This window comes from Notamacropus eugenii, chromosome 1, assembly GCF_028372415.1.
Source record: "Notamacropus eugenii isolate mMacEug1 chromosome 1, mMacEug1.pri_v2, whole genome shotgun sequence".
Taxonomy (NCBI): domain Eukaryota; kingdom Metazoa; phylum Chordata; class Mammalia; order Diprotodontia; family Macropodidae; genus Notamacropus; species Notamacropus eugenii.
The window spans coordinates 97,882,539-97,903,661 of NC_092872.1; the positions used below are offsets into that span (position 1 = coordinate 97,882,539).

Here is a 21,123-nt window from a genome sequence, read left to right on the forward strand (position 1 = left end):
CAATGACTTAAAAGTTGAATGCGCTGTCTTAGGAGGTAGCAGAATCCCCATTGTTGAAGGTCTTCAGGCAATGGTTGGGTAACTACTTTTCCAGTATATAGTAGGGGGGATTCTTTTAGGGGTCCTTGAGGGTCAATCAATCAACAAATATTTATTAAGCACCAACTATAGGGCAAGCACTGTGCTAGGTGCCCAGGGTACAAGTACAAAGAATGAAACAATCTCTGCTTACAGTGGGGTTACTTTCTAATGAAGGAGACAAGAATTACAAATAAAAATATATACAGAATAAATATGAACTTAGTAAATACAGTAAACAAGTATTTAAATTTACAGTAGTTTAGGAGGGAGAGCATAAACATTTAAGAAGAATTAGGAAGGATTTCATTCGGAAAATGGTCCCGGAGCTTTGTCTTTAAGGAAAAGAGAGGCTCTATGAGGAAGAGTTAAGAAGAGAGTACTTTGTAGGCATGGTGGATGGCCAGTGTGACTACATGGAGGTAGAAAGTTCCTTTAAACCCTGAAATTTTTCAAGTCTTTATGTGAGCTGAACTATGATCTATGATTTAACTCTTCATAACAGATGTAACTAACATCTTCTGAATGGCCTCTTTGGTGGCATATTTAATCTATCAGAAAGACAAATTATTTTAAATAATTTAACTGGCTAATTGTTATGAACACAAATGGCATTTCTGATTATAAATGAGCTTTCTCTACACAGACCTGGCAGACCTATATTTATCTTGTGCAATTTTATTTGCTATTTTTAATTTCTTTTCCACTCAACTTTGGCTAGAAGTCTATTGGATTATGACCATATATGGAAACATGGTTTTAGATCTGAATTCCAGTCTTTGAAGTACAGAAAGGAATCCTACCCACAAAGTGTATCCAATCACCCAGTTTTGTGCCTCAGTCAGACTCTTAATTATTGAACAGGCATTCATGAAGGGGGGAAAAATACCAGTCATGTTCCAAGTTAACTGGAAGGATCACATGAAGAAAGGATTGTAACAATTTTTCTACTCTTCTCAGCCTGCTAAACTGAGAAAGAGGTTATAAACTATTGAAAAGCAGGAATTTGAAGGTGTGCAACTAGTTAAAAAAGAAAAAAGAACATTTGGGCAGTTGATGTTTTTATTTTAGTTCCATGTTTAGCAGCTCCAAGATTTCAAAATCAAAAGTCCAGCCAAATTAGATGATTGAAATTCCCCAAATTTCTGATATTAGCTACTAAACCCAAATAAGTATAAATAAGGCAAGGAATATTTTTAAATGACCAGAGGTTTCAAACTATCATATATTATTATGTATATTATATTTATATATGTATATCTTATTATATATTGTATATGTATATCATATTATATTTATTCAAACTATTATTATCTGATCAGCAGTGAAAAGCAAAGTACATTGAAAAATGGTGGTTGCATTTTTCCTATAATGCTTCTGTGCAGAAGTGAATTTTCTAAGGCTACCGTTTCTTCACATTAAAACATTTTTGTTAATGCCACAGAATGGTTTGATGCCTTTTTGTCTGCTTATTGTAAACAAAGAACTTGACATTTGGTTCCAACTCTATTGTCTTAAACTATAATTAGTCCTCCCAAGTAGGAGTCTGCTATTTGTAATTGCCAGCACCATCTGATTCCAATCGTATAAGGCAGTGTTGATTCACAGCAGGATTTTTACATGGTATGAGACTTCAATTTATAAATCAATTTTACTGAATTTGGTGCAGTTGCATCAAAATCATGGGGTGTTAAGAAAAAATAAAAGTTGTTCAATAAAACCCAAGAAAAGAATTTTACCAATTTGTCTGAAAATCGACTCTGCCACTTTTTGCCTATATTACCTGAGTGAGTCACTTACCTTCCTGGGTTTTTAAGTTTCCTCATTTGTCAAATGAAAGGGTTAGACTAGATGACTTCCAAGCTGCCTTCTAGCTATAAGTCTATGAAACTGGAAAACATCTACTTCTTGGCTTTATCAGCAATTTATCATGTTGCCAGCTAAACATGTTTTTAAACTAGAATACAGTTCATTTAGAATGCAATATCCCTGACAGTCAGCTTTAAACCATTCTATTCCCATTAAAAGAATCAAGTACTTGTATTGTGTTTTCTCTTAAATCTTTCCTTCAATTGTGAGGAAAAGCATTTGTTTTTCTTTAGTAGTTTTCTTGTGAAATGGAAGGAATGAGAGAGTATAGAAGAAACTCAAGGCAAAAATTCAGTTCCACAAATACAAGGGAAAAGATAAGAAACACAATAAAACAAGAACAAGTCTTCCAGTATGAACCTGGGCAAGGATTAGGGAGCCAGCCCCAAGATCCTTAGTCTCTCTTATGGACTCCTCGTCAAGAGCTCCTGGGAGCAGGCCTAATTTGAGAGAAAGGCATCTTCTGGGCTTTATTTTCCTCATCTATAAAATGAATGTATTGGGATGTATTAGTAAAAATAAAAAAATCACAAAGCATCCTTCTAGCTCAAAGGTTCTGTGATTTTTCTATGGCCCTGTTGCCTACTTCTATTAACTGTAACGTGCTTCTATATACTTAGGTCTTCTCTCCGCCTTGTAGTTTTTTTTGACTATTGAATTTCAGTGCACTCAAGCCCAGGCCAGAGAGAAGATAAAGGGTCATCTGGTTCATTTTCTACTCTTCTAACAGGATCCTAGTTACATTACCACAGAGAAATAAGAATTGAATCTATTTTTAAGCCTTCTAGAGAAGGAATTTCCAACTTCATTAGTAATTTCATATTGTTGTTGAGTTATTAAATATATTTAACTCACCATGAGGAAATTCTTCATCTTGTTCAGTTGTATCCAATTCTCCATGACCCCATTTGAGGTTCTCTTCGCAAAGATACTGGAGTGATTTGCCATTTCCTTTTGCAGTTTATTTTGCAGATGAGGAAAATGAAGTAAACAGGGTTAAGTGACTTGCCCAGGGTCACACAGCTAGTAAGTGTCTGAGGACAGATTTGAACTCAGGAAGATGAGTCCTTCTGCTTCCAGGCCCAGCCCTGTATCCACTGTACCACCTAGCTACCCAAATTCTCTTGAAAACAACCCTAAGTATTAATTAAGATGATTTCCTATTTTCTCCTACCCCCAGTAAAGATAAATAGTACAAGCCCTAAATACTGTTGAATATCATTAACAACACTGACCCCATTTTCACTTCTCCAGAGTTAATTATCTAATTAATTTGAGTTTTCCTTGTATGCTTTATCTTCGAATCTTTTAACCATCTTTGGGTCTCTTCTTTGATTCTCTGTCTCTCTGAATTCTGTGCATCCCCCTTTCATTATTAAAAACATTTTAAACTGTGTGTGTGTGTGTGTGTGTGTGTGTGTGTGTGTGTATTCCCTTCCCCCTAAGGGGTGAGGGGAGATAGAAGAGATGAGGAGAGAATAAATCAGGAGACAAGGAGAGTCCAAGTTTTTCAATAACAAATCAGGAGTGCACTAGCCTTGAAGCTGGAAGAGGCCAGATCTCAAATTCTGCTTCCTTCGCATTCTAGTAGAATTATTATTTATTCCCTGAGTACCCCAGGCAACTTAGTAAGACTTTTAATTACAGCTTCACCAAAGTAACTGCATTTCTTGGGAGCAGTTTCCAAACCAAGAGCTAGAAGACCTTCCGTATACCCATACAAAAAATTAAAAAAAATCTGGACATATGGTATGAAGAATGATTTTGCAGAACCTCATTAAGGTAGTACACTCCTATTTCTCTGAAATTATGATGCCCACACCCATTAATCTGATGAAGACAATAGAGTCTTTAAAGGGTCAACAAAATTTCATGTAAATGAAATGATGATCAAATTCTTGGATATTTTCCATTAATAAGTAGTGGGTGTTTTTTCCACAATTGTAGCAGAAAAACAAATGGTAATTACAAATTAAGTTGAACGTGAGACTTATTCTCTTTCCCTCTAGAAATCAAGTGTGAAGTTCCAATCCAGCTTGAGAATGGAAGAGTTGAATATGAAAATAATACAGTTGGTCCAAGAGTGATATATTCCTGCAATATAGGATATTCCCTGGAAGGAGAATCTGTTGCAGAATGCACTGAAAATGGAAGTTGGAGCCATCCAGTACCTTCCTGTAAACGTGAGTGATAACTATAATAGGGATCGGGCTTTTACTCAATTCTTATACTCCATGTCAATAGCTGCTCCCTAATCCTTAATCTCTGTTAATGAGTTAAAGGAATCTCTCCTTTGCCACTAGATGAAATTATATTAATCTGGCTAATGTGATTAGCTCACACCTCTAAATCATTTAATTCAGGTTTTTAAAGACAGTGCAAACCTGAATTATCAGGCTTGGATATCTGCACACTTAAGATGAACTGGATAATTACCAAATCTACTTCTCTTAGGACTCTGTTTTTTAAAGGGGTATTTGAACTTCTATACTTCACTTGGGGGAGATGTCACGCTACTGAAGAAAGAAAAAAAATTTCTAATACTGTATTACAACTACAAATGTATTCATAAATCCAATATTAAGCAGACAGAATATCCTTTAGAATGAGACAAGGCTTCACAGGTAATTTGTAGTTTGCCTAAACTATTGGTAACTTTCTAAGTAGGGTTATCTAACTACAACTGAGATTACAATTGTAACTCATTTTTGTCACAGAATTTCAGTAGGAATCAGTGACTACCAAGTCAGAGGCAGGTGGTGGCATGGTGAAGAAAGCACTGGACCCAGAGTTAGAAAGTTCTATAGTGTCAGCTATGTGACCCAGAGCAAGTCACTTATCTTCTGTCTGTCTCAGTTTTCTCAAATACAAAAAATTCATAATAGTACCTACCTCATAAGGTGAATATCAAGTAAAAATTTTTATAAGACACTTAGTACAATGCCTGGCACTTGATAAATGCTTACGTTTAAAAGTACCCAAAGAATAAGTTTCTGTAATACCCCTGACAAGTGGTTATTTAGTCTTTCCAGTGAGGAAGTCTTCTACTTCCCTCTACTTCCCAAGGCAATCCCTTCCACTGGATAACTCTAATTCTCAGGAATTTTTTCCTTAGATCAACCCTAATTGTGCCCCATTTGTACCTTCTACCCATTTTTCCAATTTCTGCTATCTGGAATCAAACAGGACAAGTCTTATCTCTCTTTTGCACAAGAGGCTTTCAAATACTTAATGACAACTGTCATATTCCCCCTGAGTCTTCTCCATATTAAACAGCCCCAGTTCCTTCAACAGATTCTCTTGCTGTAAACTTAATACCTTCACCATTCTAGTTGATGCCTTTTCTAGAAACTTTTTCCCTCATCAACATCTTTTCTAAACATTAGCTGTGGTGTCCATAACTAATCACAGTACTCCAACTCTTCAATAAAATCTTGGTCTTTGTCAGAAGATATGTCAATGAATGCATAAATCAATACTGTCATTACAAAAGGATGTAAAAACAGACTCCTGATCAAGGCATTAGAACAATTTTCTTGCAAGGTAAAAACAGGCAATTTCTGAGAGTAAGATCCATGTTATACATATGACCAATTTAGAAAATCCCAGAAGAGAAAGGAAAGGAGATTACTTATCCCTACTCCTAATCCTCCTTATACCACCTATAGTCAGTCATTTCAGAGAGGAGGAGGGGAGCAAATTGAAGAAATGGGCATTTATTTTATGCTAAAGGAAGTTATATGTGCTATACTGAAGACTCAAAGCTTTTTTAGTAAACACACAATATGCAGGAGTTCCACTTTTTTAACCTTGCCTGGGATTTACAAATATCTTGGTTTAGCTGTGCCAGTTTCTCCCTCCCTTTATTCACAACAGTCTTTTTCCACTCCTACCTACCTCCTCCAGCATCTATTTTGTTCCTACCCTTGTCACTCTTTCCTAGAGGATCCTCTTACTAGGCTGCTAGGATTACCAATTAGAAGCTTAGAATTGGGTGAATGTGTTCAGTGTAGTTAATGGAGATACAGGGTAGGAAGAAGAACCCATTCCAGGACATCAGAATGCCAATGTTACAGTAATTAACTAATTAAGAAACCAAGTAATTACATCCAAACAATGATTTCTTTGGCAATGCATTCACTTGCAAAACAAAGCAGGTCCAAGATTCTCAATAGCCAAGGATCTTGGTTTCTCACAGTTAATATACAATTTGGAGGGAGTCAAAAACAGGAAACACAGAAATATAAGGATTGAGATGTCTGGCTTCTCATTGATGGAAGGAAGTCAGGAGAAACTGAGGTGAGAGGAAAAGGGGTATTCTTGTGATATTCTTTAAAACAGGTTACAGTGAGGAGGGGGAGTACTCTTGTGAAACCTCCTAAATCAAGTGACTTGCATGGAGTTGAAATTTAACTTCACAAAATGGAGTCACTAATGCTGATTTTTAACGTAATATTCCTCTCTTTGATGCTGAGGTTCTTAATCCCTAGGTTCACTTGTTTAAATGCCTTATCTATTAGGGATTTCTAGACAGAATGACAGTCCACCTTTAAGGGGTGTCAAAGGTAAAGAAGCACAAAGAGTACAAACAGATTCATAATGTTTTATACCCCCTAAGGAAACAAACCTTGTTAAATAGATTCTATAGGTAAATTAAGTCAGGCTACAGATCAAACTATTTAGAGGGCTAATCTGGAATAATTTGAGAAGAGAGATTTACATGTTACCAAGAAAACTCAACAAACATGAACATCAGAAAATAACCTCTTCTCCTTGTAACCTGGTATCCATTCCTAATATCCATTTAATCAGCATCCCAGGTAATTTTCTGGTCCCTGGAAACATCTTCCCTTGGCCATTCTGGAATAGGTTTCATTATCAGGGCAACTTTGAAGAGGGCTCCTCCTAATAGATAACCCAAGCCAAGGTCATCCCCTCAACTTTTACCAGGAATAGTCATCCTATAGCAGTTCCCAGACTGCACTCACTTTGCTCAGCACATAGTATTTTCCTTGAATGGTGAGCTATTGGGTCATAACAATTCAGATAACCGTACCTGAAATCAAAACTTAGAACGATACTGAATCATAGCCCCTAGAGATTTAACCTCAAATAGTAAAATTTCACTGATCAGGTGTCACAGTGGATGGAGTCAGGAAGACTCATCTTCCTGAGTTCAAGTCTGGATTCAGATACTGACTAGCTGTGTGACCCTGGGCAAGTCACTTAACCCTTTCCATCTTAGTTTCCTCATCTGTAAATGAGATGGGGAAGAAATAGTAAATCACTCCAGTATCTTTGCCAAGAAAGCTCCAAATGGAGTCAAAAAGAATTGGACGTTACTGAACAACAATGATTATTTTTCTCATGTTGCAGCAACAGTTAACAATTAACATATATAAGGACTTCTTATTCACACTTCATTTATAAATTAAGAATGATTGCATTCCAAAGTTTCACCCATACAGTGAAGACATGATAGTTAACCCCAAACTGCAGAAAAAAATGCTGACTATAATAAGCCTTTAAATTTTTTGCTTGTTCACAGTTAAGGCAAGATTGAAATCTTTGAATCTAAGATCTATTGTTACTAAGTTGGTTCAAAGATGCAACTTCAATACAAATTATTTATTATTCAATACAAACTATGTGTTAAAAAGTTCAATTTCACAGTTCTCATAAGTGTTAGCCAAATATTCTATCAGATTAAAAAATCACTCTTTACTATAAGCAAACTAATGAGATTCCCCAATTTGGGGAGAAGTTTCTTTTCCCAAATTTCACAATATAAGAAAAAAATTTAGAAATGCAATATTAGGATACACAATATCACAAATTTAAAACACAAAACAAACACTATCAGACTGGTGACATCAATTCAGTTGAATGCATTTCCAAATTATCTTATAGAAAATCATTCATTTTATTACTTTTGACTTTCTATATTAATCAGCACGGAGTAATTACATTCAATTAAAGAAATAGTAACATAGTTAATATTTATATATTGCTCACCACATACCAGGCAGTATGTCAAGCACTTCGCAGGAAAGTGGTGGCTAATGTTATTTTCTTTATAGATTGGAAAAATAAGGTAAACAGAGATAAAGTAACTTCTTTAAGGTCACACACGCAATAAAATTCTGAGACCAGATTTTAACTCAGGTCTTCCTGATACATGCATTTTCCAGCATATTGTTTTAATGCTAAATAACTTTATGTGATTTGTATTAAGTTCTGACTTGCCAGTTTTCTTAATAGAAGTATGTGTCTTACTATAAATGAGACCACATAAAGATTTAGTTTCAGAACAAAATTCTGATCAAATCAAATGTGGATTTGTAAACACTAATCATAATATTAAACCTCAGTTTTCCCAAGGGCCTACTGTTTCCAGTTCAGAGGTTCCCAAAGTGGGTGGTACTGCCTCCTATGGATGCTGAAATGATTCAAGGGATCTATAGTAGCTTTGGGTACAACTGGGGGGCATTAAAGAAAAATAAGGGGGCAGTGAACACATAAGGAAAGAAGATAAGATTTTGAAAAAACATTCCTACACATTTTTCATCTGTTGTATAACAGAGTTAAAGTCATAGTGATTATTTTCCAAATAAATACACAAAATGCAAGTTACAACCAATCAATGGTAAAGTCCACCGACAGGTCTTAACAAGCAAGTGTTGTCGGGTAAACATGTCATGAACTGCTAGGAGGTCCAGCATTCATTGGCAAGAATGTGTGTGTGCAATGACTTGTTTACAATAGGATACTATATGGTTACATGATGCAATACTGTGTCATCAAAATTTCAATGCAGGAAAACACCTAGAAATGTGCAATAAATTATTAAATTTAAGATTCATAATTTTTTAAAAAATTTATATATTTTTTGGAAATGACACAAATTTCAAAAATATTAAAGGGTTAAAAAAAGATTTCCAGGAGGGTGTTGAGTAATTTTTTTTAGTTCATTTTTGAAAAGGAAGCAGTAGGCAGTAGTTTGGGAATCTCTGAGTTAGCTCATTTTCAAAAAGTTTGTGGTGGCACTCCCCATAACTTTTTCCTTTTGAATCACCCAAAGAAATAAATTAATCCTTTTGATTTCTTTATTTCTTGATTTCACCATTCACTGTGGCTTTTCAATTGTAACTCTGGGAAGGACGGGGCACATAGGCAGGAAATTCTCCTTATTAAAAAAAAAAGAGGATGCTATTCTCAAATAATTCAATGCAGCAGACATTTTTCTATATTTTCCATATCATAAAAAATAACTAAAGTTTCTCATATCCTTCTTATCTCAATCAGAGCAAAACCTCCCTCAGACTTCTTTCCAAAATTCCAAAATCCCTTTACTTTCAAGCCCTCCATTCACAGTGTCAACACAAACAGACTCCAACTTTCTTTAACTTTTCTCCCCATTCTTCTCTCATCCCTACTTGCTCAAACTTTCTTCCTCTCTTTATATATCCTTCCAGTGGACTTTGATTAAAACCCTTCAAAACTAGATATTTATTTTTCTTCCTTTTCATATTTGAATCCACAATTGCTTATGCAGAGTATGACTACCTTGCAAAGGCTCCAGTTGAAATCAGATAACACAAATTTGTAGTGGTCTCAATCCCTAGAGCTTCCTAATTTTTTTCTGCATGTAAATGGGAGCAAAATTCATTCAGCATGTAAATGGGAGCAAAATAAGTTAAGAGAGGGAGTAATCTAAGACTGGGGTTGGGCAAACTGTGATCAGTGTTAAAATAAACAGGCAAAATTTTTGAGAGTAGGATAGTGGAAAGTTGAAATGGTTCACCAAGAGATAGAGATAGGGAAGGGAGGAAAGTATAGTCAGTACTGACTTACAATTAAACTTTTGAAATACAACCAGTTCATAGGCTGTTGATGAAGGTAGGACAGAATCTTCCCCAAAACAGAGAACAAATATAAATGTCTCTCCTTTAATAGCTTCCTCTACTTATTGTTATTACTTATTGTTATTACTGACATAATCTTCTTTATCTCTTCAATTTCCTCTTAGTGCCACAGAACCTAAAATTGACAATCATGTTCTTATGGTTATCTCACAAGGACACCATGTAATGCAATAACATCTTCACCAAACAGCTTCAAGCAATTTATGCTCCTCACCAATCTCTTCACCTCTCACAATGTGCTATGAAAAATTCCTCACTCTAGCATTTCCTGTATCTTCCCTCAGCACCATAAAAATATATTGATTACATTCATATATTTTTACCTCTGAGACACGCAAGATGTCTTATAAACTCTACTTATTGTATTCTAACCCAAATCTGTAAATGGAGGAGAAATATGAGTAGCTCTATGACTCAAGTAATATTTATGATATCTGATATTATTGTCTAGTGCTTAATACCCACTCCCTAACACACACACACACACACACACACACACACACACACACACACACACACACACACACACACACACACCTTTCCACAAGTATGGTATAATGGAAAGAGGACCTCCAGGACGATGTGGAATTTTGTCCTGGCTCTCCCACTAACTAACTTTGAGTCATTTTTTTCAGTTGTATCCAACTCTTCATGACCCTATTTGCGGTTTTCTTGGCAAGAATACTGAGAAATTTGCCATTTCCTTCTCCAACTCATTTGACAGATGAGGAAATGGAGGCAAACAGTGTTAAGTGACTTGCCCAGGATCATACAACTAGTAAGTGCTTGAGGCCAGATTTGAACTCATGAAGAGGAGTCTTCCTGACTCCAGGATCAGTGCTCTATCCACTGCAACACCTAACTGCCTCCTAACTAGCTTAGCAAGGACTTTACCTCTGTGGACTTTGGGATTGGACTAGATGACTGTGAGATGGTTCCTGGTCTCTGTCTTTGACCCTGTGATTCGTAAAATGGTGGAAGGAGATGAATTGATTTCTAAAATTACATTCATGATTCTTATATTCTTGCCTGATGAAACTCCTAAAGGCTACTCCTATGGAATTCAGTGTGGTGCAGGGTAGAGAGACCAGGGTGTGGAGTTAGAGAAATTGGGTTCAAATCTTGCCTCTGCTACTTCCCATCAGTGTGCCCTCGAAGATGTCCCTTAACTTCTCTAAGTGTCTGTTATTCCTCTCTAATACGAAGGTTAGAGGACTTTTGATATTCCTTCAATATCAGATTCTATGATTCTATGATTTAAAAATAGAAATTAAAGTCTTTTGAAATATTGAAATAGTGTAGTCAATTAAGCCCTGAATTTGAAGGCAGGAAAACCAGAATTCATATCCTGCCTCAAATACTTACTAGGTATAACCCTGGGCAAGTCATTTCATCACTCTGGGTCTCAGTTTCCTCATCTGTAAAATGGGAAGTTGGACTTGATGAGCTCTGAGGTCATATCCAGCTACAGATCTATGATCATATCTAGATCTTCAAAGGGGCATTCTATTTGTCACCAGTTTCAGGCACCTGATTCACTCATGTGGGTTGCATGGTTTGGTGGTTTCAAATCCAGGTTTTTCTGCAGCTGAGTTACCCACATAAAAATCTTACACATGCAATTTGATATATGTAGTTTAATATTATAGCTATCTTTCATAATCTGTACTTTAAACACAAGGGGCAGCTAGGTGGTGCAGTGGATAGAGCACCAGTGCACGAATCAGGAGGACCTGAGTTCAAATCTCACCTCAGACACTTGACACTCACTAGCTGTGTGACCTTGAGCAAGTCACTTAACCCCAATTGCCTCCTCCTGGGTCATCTCCAGTCATCCTGATGAATATCTGGTCACTGGATTCAGATGGCTCTGGAGAAGTGAGGCTGGTGACCTGCACAGCCCTCCCTCACTCAGAACAAAGTCAAGTGCAAGTCATGTCATCATTTCTCTGATGGCATGGTCTTCTTTGGCAACAAAGGACAAACACACACATATTTTAAGCACAAGATGAAAACCCTAAATCATAAAGGAGAGAGAAACAGAAGGATAAAGAAATTAATAGGAAAAAATACAATAAAAGGGTGTTTTTTTTTCCTTTTTTACAGCAAACCCCTGCCCTGTACCTTTTGTAATCCCTGAGAATGCTCTTCTTTCTGAGAAGGAATTTTATGTTGGTCAGAATGTATCCATCAAGTGCCGAGAAGGCTATCTGCTACAGGGCCAAGCTGTTATTACCTGTAACCCTGATGAGACCTGGACGCCAACAAGTGCCAAGTGTGAAAGTAAGCATACTGGTGGGATCTAAGTAAATATAGCATAGCCTATATTTCCAGTGTCATGTGACTTTGTCAAATCCCAAAACCTAATTATAGATTTTGTTTCAGCACTGGCCTCTTATAGCAGAGAGGCAGCCTTGTGTACTGAATGGGGGCCAAGCTCTGAGCCAGAAACGGCTGGGTTCAAGTCCCACCTCTGACACCTACCAGGTGGGACCCTGAGCAAATCAGTTGACTTTGTCCAGGGTTCCACAACCAGTGGGTGTCAGAGGCTGGACTTGAACCCAGACTTTGCTGGCTAAAACTCTGACCTATGTCTTGCCACTGGACTCCCAATGACTCTGAAGGAGAGAGTGGGGCTGATAACTTTGCACAGCTCTGCCTCCCTTAAATCCAATTCAGTTGCAAGTAAAGACACCACCCTCCTGACAACATCAGTCCTCTCTGAGAACAAGGTATGAACAGCCACAAAACTGTGTGTTGTACCAACCTGAACTGGGAGAAGGAATTTCCCCACCTTGGGTTCCTAAGCAATTGAAATTTCAGCTACAGTCTTTATTCCTGCTTTGTGATATCAGCCTATGCATGCCTTGTCAATCTTGAAAATTCTAAGGAAAAATATTGTGCACTCCCTTTTACTATACTTCAGATATCTAATATAGTAAATCACAGACTTGGACTAGAGCGATGGTCCCCAGCCTTTACAAGTGTGTGGACGCTTTCTTAATATATTACATAATTACATTGTCTAAAAAAGTTTAAGGACAATCACATGATGATATAAGTTAATTGGGAAAATATAGAACAACAAAATCCTATGAGTTAGTAATGGCTTTAAACAAATTTGTATTTTATTCATCAGAAATGCATATACATACACTCAGAAAATAATGTGTATAAGACTTTTAATCTATCAAGTACACATTTGTTTATTTATAGTACCATACAGTATTATTATTCCATCCCTCTGAAGGGTCCACGACTCGCAGATTAGGAATCACTAGATAGCCAATCTCCAAGGACCTTTCCAGTTATAATATTCTATATCAGATTCAAAGACTAAAGAGAATAAAATTTCAATATATAGTCAGAAATAAGAGGGGTTTTTTTTTTTTGCTTGAGTAAGCATATGTATTAGAAATTTTTTCTTTTTTTTTTTTATTTGGGAGTGCTGCTATCAATTGGAAGAAAGCAAGAAAAGGAAGAACGAAGGAGGGAAAAATAGAAGGAAGGAGTCACTGAATGTTTTTAAACACATAACAAAAAACGTAAAGGAAAGACAAACAAGCAGGACAGCTTTGCTTCTTGTTCAATTTATTGTATATTTAAAAGGGAAAAAACTGTACAGAATATAGATTTGAAATTTCTTATATAATTCTTTTTCAACTTTATTATTTTATATGAAGATGTTCATTTTATTTGATGTTTAAGTTCAAAAAAATTTTTTTAAATATCTAAGGAAAACAAAACAAAATGTATCCTGCTCAACATACTCTCTGTATCAATTTAAAATGTTTCTCTCTCTAGATAATGGCATACCCAAAAAACTACTCAGGATATATCCTGAGACGAAGTGTTCTAGAACTCACAGTTCAGCAGCAGTTTTGCCTTGTGAAACTTCTGTTAATGTTTGTCTTATACATTTATTTAACTCTTCTATACTTCTCACATCTTCATATCTTATCTCCTATGTCTCCAACTAGATTGTAAGTTCTTTGAGGATTGAGATTGGGTTTTATACATTTTTGTCTCCCCACAATGCTTAGAGTAATGCCTTGCACAAGGATCTGGAGTTGGAAAACTTGGGTTTACCAGCTGGTGTGACTGTAACTAAGTCCCTTTCCTTCTCTGGGTCTCAATTTCCTCACGTCTTGAAAAGAGGGAACTGAGCCAGATAGTCTCTAAAGTCCTTTCCAACTCTCAATGATATGAGTACGTATTGTGTGCAAGGCATTGCCAGGTACAATGGCCAAAGAAGGAGCTAGTAAGAGTGATAAGACAATTGCACAAATAGTGAAATGTGATCTAAAGTAACTGATAAATGAATGCTGGAAACAAAGGTTCTATTATTGAAATTACACCTGTGAATCCACCTGAAGTCCTATTCATTTGTCTTGTAAAACCCCAACCTCCAATTTCTCAAATAGATATACAAACTTTTAAGTAGAAAAATCAATCAAGTTGGTAGAAAATCCCCTCTAAAGCTATCACATTTCTTTTTCAATAGGACATTTTCTTAACATCTTATACTGTGATTCTACTTCATAATTGCTGTTGTGTTGTGTTGTAGCCTCTTCAATCCTGCCATGTATCTCTCTATTCCTCTCCGAATGATACTTATTTTTAATTCTTTAGAGACCATAATATTCCATGATTGGTAGTCAGTGGTATGCTGGAGTTGGTTTCTGCCAGCTCTCACCAGAGCAGATTATTAAATTTTTAGTGTGAGCACTTATACATCAGGAATTGGAAAATGCTACATATCATGGCTTGATTTATTGATTGGATGATTGCTTAGACTGAAGAAAATTTTGGAGAAAATGATAATACTGCATATTAAACTTTAAAATGCCATGCATATATTTTTCTATTGGTGTAGTTGTTAAACATTTACCAGGAGACCTCTAATTAAAGTAGAATTTTATGGCATTAAAATATATTCATTTATAAAATGTAATATTAAAAATTTCTCCTAGTTATTCACACCCTCATCTACATAACCCCATGTGTTAAACTGCTCAAGTAACCACAAGCTTCATAGTCCTATAATAGGTGTTATGTGTTGAAGACAAATCAGTTATGAACATTCAATATGGTTACACTTCATGTTCCACGGGCACAATCATACAAACCAATTCCCATGCAGAGAGAGCTCTTTCAACCCAATTCTGTTAGTGGAATGCAAATATTCATTCTTAATTCGTTAAAGATTTTCTTCCATAGATTTATAAAGCTGATCTCCAACCTTTGGGTGATAGCTATCTCATCAAACCTCATTTTGCCAAAAAACTGTTGCAGATATTATAGTAACACAAGATCAAAATGTTCGTATGGACACTATAAATAACTTGTCAGTGGGCCTTGTAGTAGGCAGACCTATAACTGACTCTTTTACTTAATTTAGAGATCTCTTGTGGACCTCCAGCTCATGTTGAAAATGCAATAGCTCGTGGTATACATTACCAGTATGGAGACCTGATTACCTATTCCTGCTATAGTGGTTATATGTTGGAAGGCTCCCTTAGAAGTGTTTGCTTGGGAAATGGAACCTGGACATCACCACCTACTTGCAGAGGTATGGGTAGATTTGATTTGTTATTTTTAGTGTGTGTGAATTTCTTGGGAAATTGACATAGAAAACTCAGCTTAAGACTGGAATCAATGTACTGATTTATTTCAATAAACATGTTATTGAGTACTTACCATGTATAAAACATATTATTCCGTGGTGGGTATACAAAGATTAGAATGAAACAATCCCTTTCCTCAAGGAGTCTATGTTCTTTTGGTGCATACAACATGTACACAGTTGAGGGAAAAACAAGGTAAGAGAGCATTCATGACTGGAGAGATCTGGGAAGGCTTCCCAGAGGAGATGGCATTTCACTTGAGTCTTAAAGAAAGCCAAGGATTCTAAGATAATAAGTTATTAATTTCTAATATATACAATTGTTATGGCACATATTGTAAGATTTTTAAAGAAATACATTTCAGGTATTGAAGTGATTTAAAGAAATGCATTTTAGGAATTTATTTTTAAATTTCCTGTAAGGGGAAAGAATTGGGATTTATGAATTGCAATATGAATACAGTATTCCTTATTCCTTGACATATTGTTATGCACTGAAGAGTTGAGCCTCAAAATATAAGAGACAATCCTAAATGAGATCAATAGCTACTCTAAAAAGTTTAATCCAGTAATCTATACAGGAAGAAAACCAAGTAGATGAAGAATGCCTATATTGCAGACTAGGGTATATAGATGTGTAAAGATTTCATTGAGCTTCTCTTACCACTTCATCAATCTAATATAGGCACTGTAGATGGAGAATCCTTAATTGAATAAGACAAAAAAGCTGACTTAATAACACAGTATATTCAATGAACCCAAGATGCTCTTTGAAGTGAAAATCCACCCATATTCTTCCAGCAATCCTACATGACTGCAAATCTAGGGCATCATCATTTTCAAAGGACTTAACTTGCAGGTGACCCAAGGACAACAGAGAGAGATATATAGCAAACATAAGGCAACTGCAGTATATCGTCAGTGATGATTTTAATGTAAGAAATGTTTTGAAAGATATGAATGAGGAGGTGATCCAGCCATGTAGCAGGAGCAAAAAGAAAATATAACAGATAGCCTGGGTATTTTAACAAAAGACTAAGACAAGAGTCTCCAACATATTGGGTAGGCCACTAATGAAAGATTTATGGGAAAAGCTAATCAAGAGTCACATAATCATTTAAATAGTTGTGGCTCTAGCTGGAAGGAGTTCTTTCTTCTTTTTTATGTATGTGGTCAGGTTTTTTATTTTGTCTTGTTTCGTTTTTGACCCATGACTTAATTTAGTAAACTTTTGGTGATAAAACTCTAGTAACTAGGCAATTGATCATCCTAGAGAACTGCCTGGGCACTTAACAGTTAATGTGACATGCCCAAGAGAGGCAGAACTTGAGTCCAGCTCTTCCTGACTCCAAAGACCTTTCCACTATTCCATGATGCTTCTCCATGTAATTAGTTATAATGTCATATATCGTGCTTCCTCATCTACAGAATCAAGCAGTTGGTTTAAGATTATTTGTATTCAAAGATCCATTCCAGCTCTGACATTCTTTGATTCCATGTTGGGAGAGAAGACAGGCACTTTCAAAGAAAACCTACAAATGTCCTTATCCTGTGGCCTCCTGCTTCAGGGGCCCCATTTGTAAAAGGGGGAAAAAGCAGGGTAGGAATCTGTTTGGACTTTTGCTTCTGCTGCCTCTGTTGGGAAAGGACATTTTCCTAATGCACCATGAACTCTCCAGTGGTGCTGTGGTCTCATCACAGAAAGTCAAGGTCACAGGCAGTATCTATTCTTTCCTGAGAGAAGGGAAAAAAGGAGTCAGATAAATAGAACCTTTACTGCATCTGCCTATACAGTCCAATAGGGAAGAGAAAGAAAGTAGAGAACGCTTAGCCCTGACGTCCCATAGAATCAACAGTTGGTGTCTCTGGATCCATGCCAAATAAATGTATTCTGAGAAGGAAACCTCATAGCTATAAGGTGGAGTGACATACATAGTCAACATAGAGGTTGTCATGGTCACTATGTGAAATCTGTATATTTGGAAATGGTGATGATTAATGGCTGTGTGACTAACCTACGTGTTTGCTAACACATCCAAGCTTAAGAAACAGCCCCAGTTAATGTGCCTGGAGCTGAGACTTGCAGACTGAGAGAGAGAGAAAGTCCGGCAAAATTTAATTGAACTAGAGCCTTTGATTCTCCACCATTGGGTAATCAGGAAAGTCAAAACAGACACAAAAGTTTAATGATTTTCCATTTGGAAAGGAACCTCTGTGTGCCTGAAAGATTAGCAAGTTTCCAAGGACTGGCTATAAACTGATATTGAATATTTTGGTTGTACAATATAAAACACTGGCTAAACCAGAAGCTGATATGCAGGAAAAGAACATGAACTGGTTCAACATCTGCCACTGTTGGGCACTGACTCTTTCATTGTACAAATTTCACCTTTTGATATGTAGTAGAACAAAGAGGCCATGATTTTATGCAAGACTCTTGTTTTATCTGAACATCAGACATCCTGAGTCTGAAAGAAAAAGAACTGATGTTTTTGTTTCTGCATTTGTGAAAAAGTAAAATGAGTTCATTCCCAAGAAGGAATTATTTGTGGTTTACAACAGAACACAGTGGAATACAGAGAAATTCCTCATTCTTTTTCCCCTTCACACACATGCATAGCAATAGTTAGATATTGAATTGTCTTTCCCCCAAACCCAGGCTGATGGAATTGAGGCCACTCAAGATTCATCAGCACTTAAGTTTTTTGGTTTCCTGTCATCTACAAATTATGTATATTCCATGATGTTTCCAGAGGAAGATAGAATGTGGTTAAAAAACCATGGATAAAGTCTTTTTTTTTTTAATGAAACAAAATGTCTGCAAAGACTTTCTCCATTGCGACCATGGGTTGTTCTCTGTCCTTGACTCTTTTCCATATTTATCCCTTGAGAAAGGAATCATAATGCCAGTCTGGAAGGTCAGAGACTTTGTGAAATGAAGAAAATTTCACTTTACTGAAGCACCATTTTCTGAATTCTTGGGATAGGAAAGGACAACTTTTTTAAAAAGTCCATGGAATTTGAAGGGAAATAAATTCATAAGGGCTACTTGAACTCTCTATGATATCAAATATAATAATTCCCCTGTCTGTGAATTTGCCCTTTTCTTAACAGCTACCTTAAAAGTATATTGTACTACTTAGTAGCCCTTTTAATTTGGACCAGTAAAAGATCTTTGTCGTTTTGGAAGACTAGGTAGCACAATGACCTGAGTTCAAATTTGGCCTTACACACTTACTAGCTGCACAACCCTGGCAAGTCACATAACCTGTCTTCCTCAGTTTCCTCACCTGTAAAACAGGGATAGAACAGCAACTCAGCATTGTTGTATGGATCAAATGTATAATATTTGCAAAACGTTTAGCACAGTGACTGGCAGGTGCTATATAAATGCCTATTCCCTTCTCAATTTGGCTGGACTACAGAGTATAGGAAGTAATATATAACAATGTTGGTCAGATTGATCGGGTTCAGGTTGTGAAGGATTTTAAAAGCTAAATCTAAGTATTGAAGTATAGACATGCTGATACTAGGAAACTTGGGGTGATGATTATCTAAAACCAAAGACTAGTTAACCCTTCCAACATGACCAGAAGGATCAGTTAGACTCATATTGCCATGTTTGCACCATGTGGTTTACTCCTGATCTGTTTGCACTACTATTTTATACAAATCTTATTTATTTTTATTTATCTCATTCCATAGCAGTTGAGAGTATTATAAACTCCAAATGTTCTATGGCAACCTTTCTGGTTACTTTTACATCACAGATGCCTTTCATCAGTGGCACATAACTAACATTTCATATCATGTGAAATTTGTTCAAATGGAAGGTTGATCTATACTGAAAATGAGCAATTTTACCAGGAACACCAGATCGTCAGGAGGACCATCCTAAAGCCATGTGAGCATGGGACTAGTGATTCATGGCTCCCTTTATGGCTCTATCTCCCAGGCAGGTTATTACTCAAGTCTTTGTGGTTCTTCCTGATTTGGTCCTTTTTTGCATAGCTTCTGCTTAAATCAGACATAGGGACCATACAGATTGGTTGTGTAGAATGATCATGAACTTATAACGCTTACTAACTGTACGACCTTGAATAACATACTTAACTTCCATGTCCCTGAGTTTGCTTATCTATAAAATGGAGATAATCAGTTTTGTATAAACCAACATTATAGAAATGTATTACGGAAAAAGAGAACTAAATAAATGAGTCATTGGTAGCGGTAATATGATATAATTATCCTCACAGACAATACAATAGGCCAGTGTCAGAATTAAAAATGAAACCCATAGGACTGGGTATGTTATCCACTAAGCTACATACATTCTTTCTTATTTCTCTCATTTTACAAACTCAGGAATATATTCCATGATTAACCTAAAGAGATCCTTGCGTTATCCACTTCTTATGTATTTCTTGGACGCCTGCTATGAGTACAATTCCACAGTAGGTGCTACAGAAAATATAAGACAAAGACAGAGTCATACTAGGAGCCTAGTTAGAGAAAGAAGAGTCATACATAGAGAATAGCAGTAAACAAGAAAGTGAGTGTTGTGTTGAATTTTTAGTACAGATTCTAAGTACTGTGGTGGCACAGTAGATAGTGTGCCATGCCTGGAATCAGGAAGACCTGAGTTCAAATCTGCTCTTACTTGCTGTGTGACCCTGGGGAAGTCACTTCACCATGCTTACCTCACTTTCCTCATAAAATGAGTTAGAGAAGGAAATGGCAAACCACCTCATTACCTTTGCCAAGGAAACCCCAAATAGGGTGCCAAAGAGTTGGACATGACTGAAACAACTGAACAATGATAACTAAGTGTTGAAGGAATTTAGAGAGTCAGAGATTCCTGAGGGCCAGAAAAATCAGGGAAAGCTTGTAGAAAGGGGGAGATCTATGCCAGGTCTTAAATAATGGGAAAGAATTAATTAGAGAAAGTAGAAAAGGGACTAAATTTCAAGAAGGAGAAGCAGCACACGTGGAGGCACAGAGGCAGTTCATGTTCATTGGATAGAGTCTAGACCAATTAATTAAAACAAAGGACTCAGTATCCAAAATGTTCTTTTTTTTGCATAATATTTATTCAAACTGAAATAGAGCAGGAGATTTTTACCTGTTTCTCTCCACTCCCATCAAGACTTTCAAAGTTCGTTCTCATAGGACTAACAGACTTTTCAGTAGAATCTGAGAACCCTACCAACTTTCCACGCAGCCAGCATCCCACCTTATCCTCTGCTGCTCTATCCTGTTAGTTGCTTGCGCTCTCCTTTCTGTCCTCTCTTGTCTCAGGTGAGACACAGATCATTTCAGTAGAACATAAGCTCCCCAATTGCAGGGACTTTCTCATTTTTGTCTTTGTATCCTGAGCAGCTCATGCAGTGCCTAGTACATCACAGGTACTCAATAATGCTTATTGAATTGAGGCAAATTGGATTACATTTTCAAAGGGGCCATTACAATATTATGATCACTCTTCCCTTCTGCAAAGGCTGGAAATTTTTTGAATGAAGGGATGACTTGATGAAAGAGCAATGAGTCTCTGATTTACTGGATGAAAGCAACCACAGATTTCTTCTTTGATATAGATTCTTTTAGAATGAATAGGGTTGACAGTGC

General features: G+C 36.5%; 1 protein-coding gene across 3 annotated transcripts in view; it reads left to right on the plus strand.

Annotated features, from left to right (window-relative positions):
• The window catches only part of SVEP1 (sushi, von Willebrand factor type A, EGF and pentraxin domain containing 1), a 321,762-nt gene that overhangs the window by 269,020 nt on the left and 31,619 nt on the right, over positions 1 to 21,123 (plus strand). For all 3 annotated transcript variants that reach the window (XM_072610622.1, XM_072610615.1, XM_072610607.1), the window contains exons 42-44: positions 3,957 to 4,130; positions 11,979 to 12,155; positions 15,274 to 15,444. In XM_072610622.1, the coding sequence (XP_072466723.1) occupies positions 3,957 to 4,130; positions 11,979 to 12,155; positions 15,274 to 15,444 (522 nt within the window). The remainder of the gene's footprint in view (positions 1 to 3,956; positions 4,131 to 11,978; positions 12,156 to 15,273; positions 15,445 to 21,123) is intronic.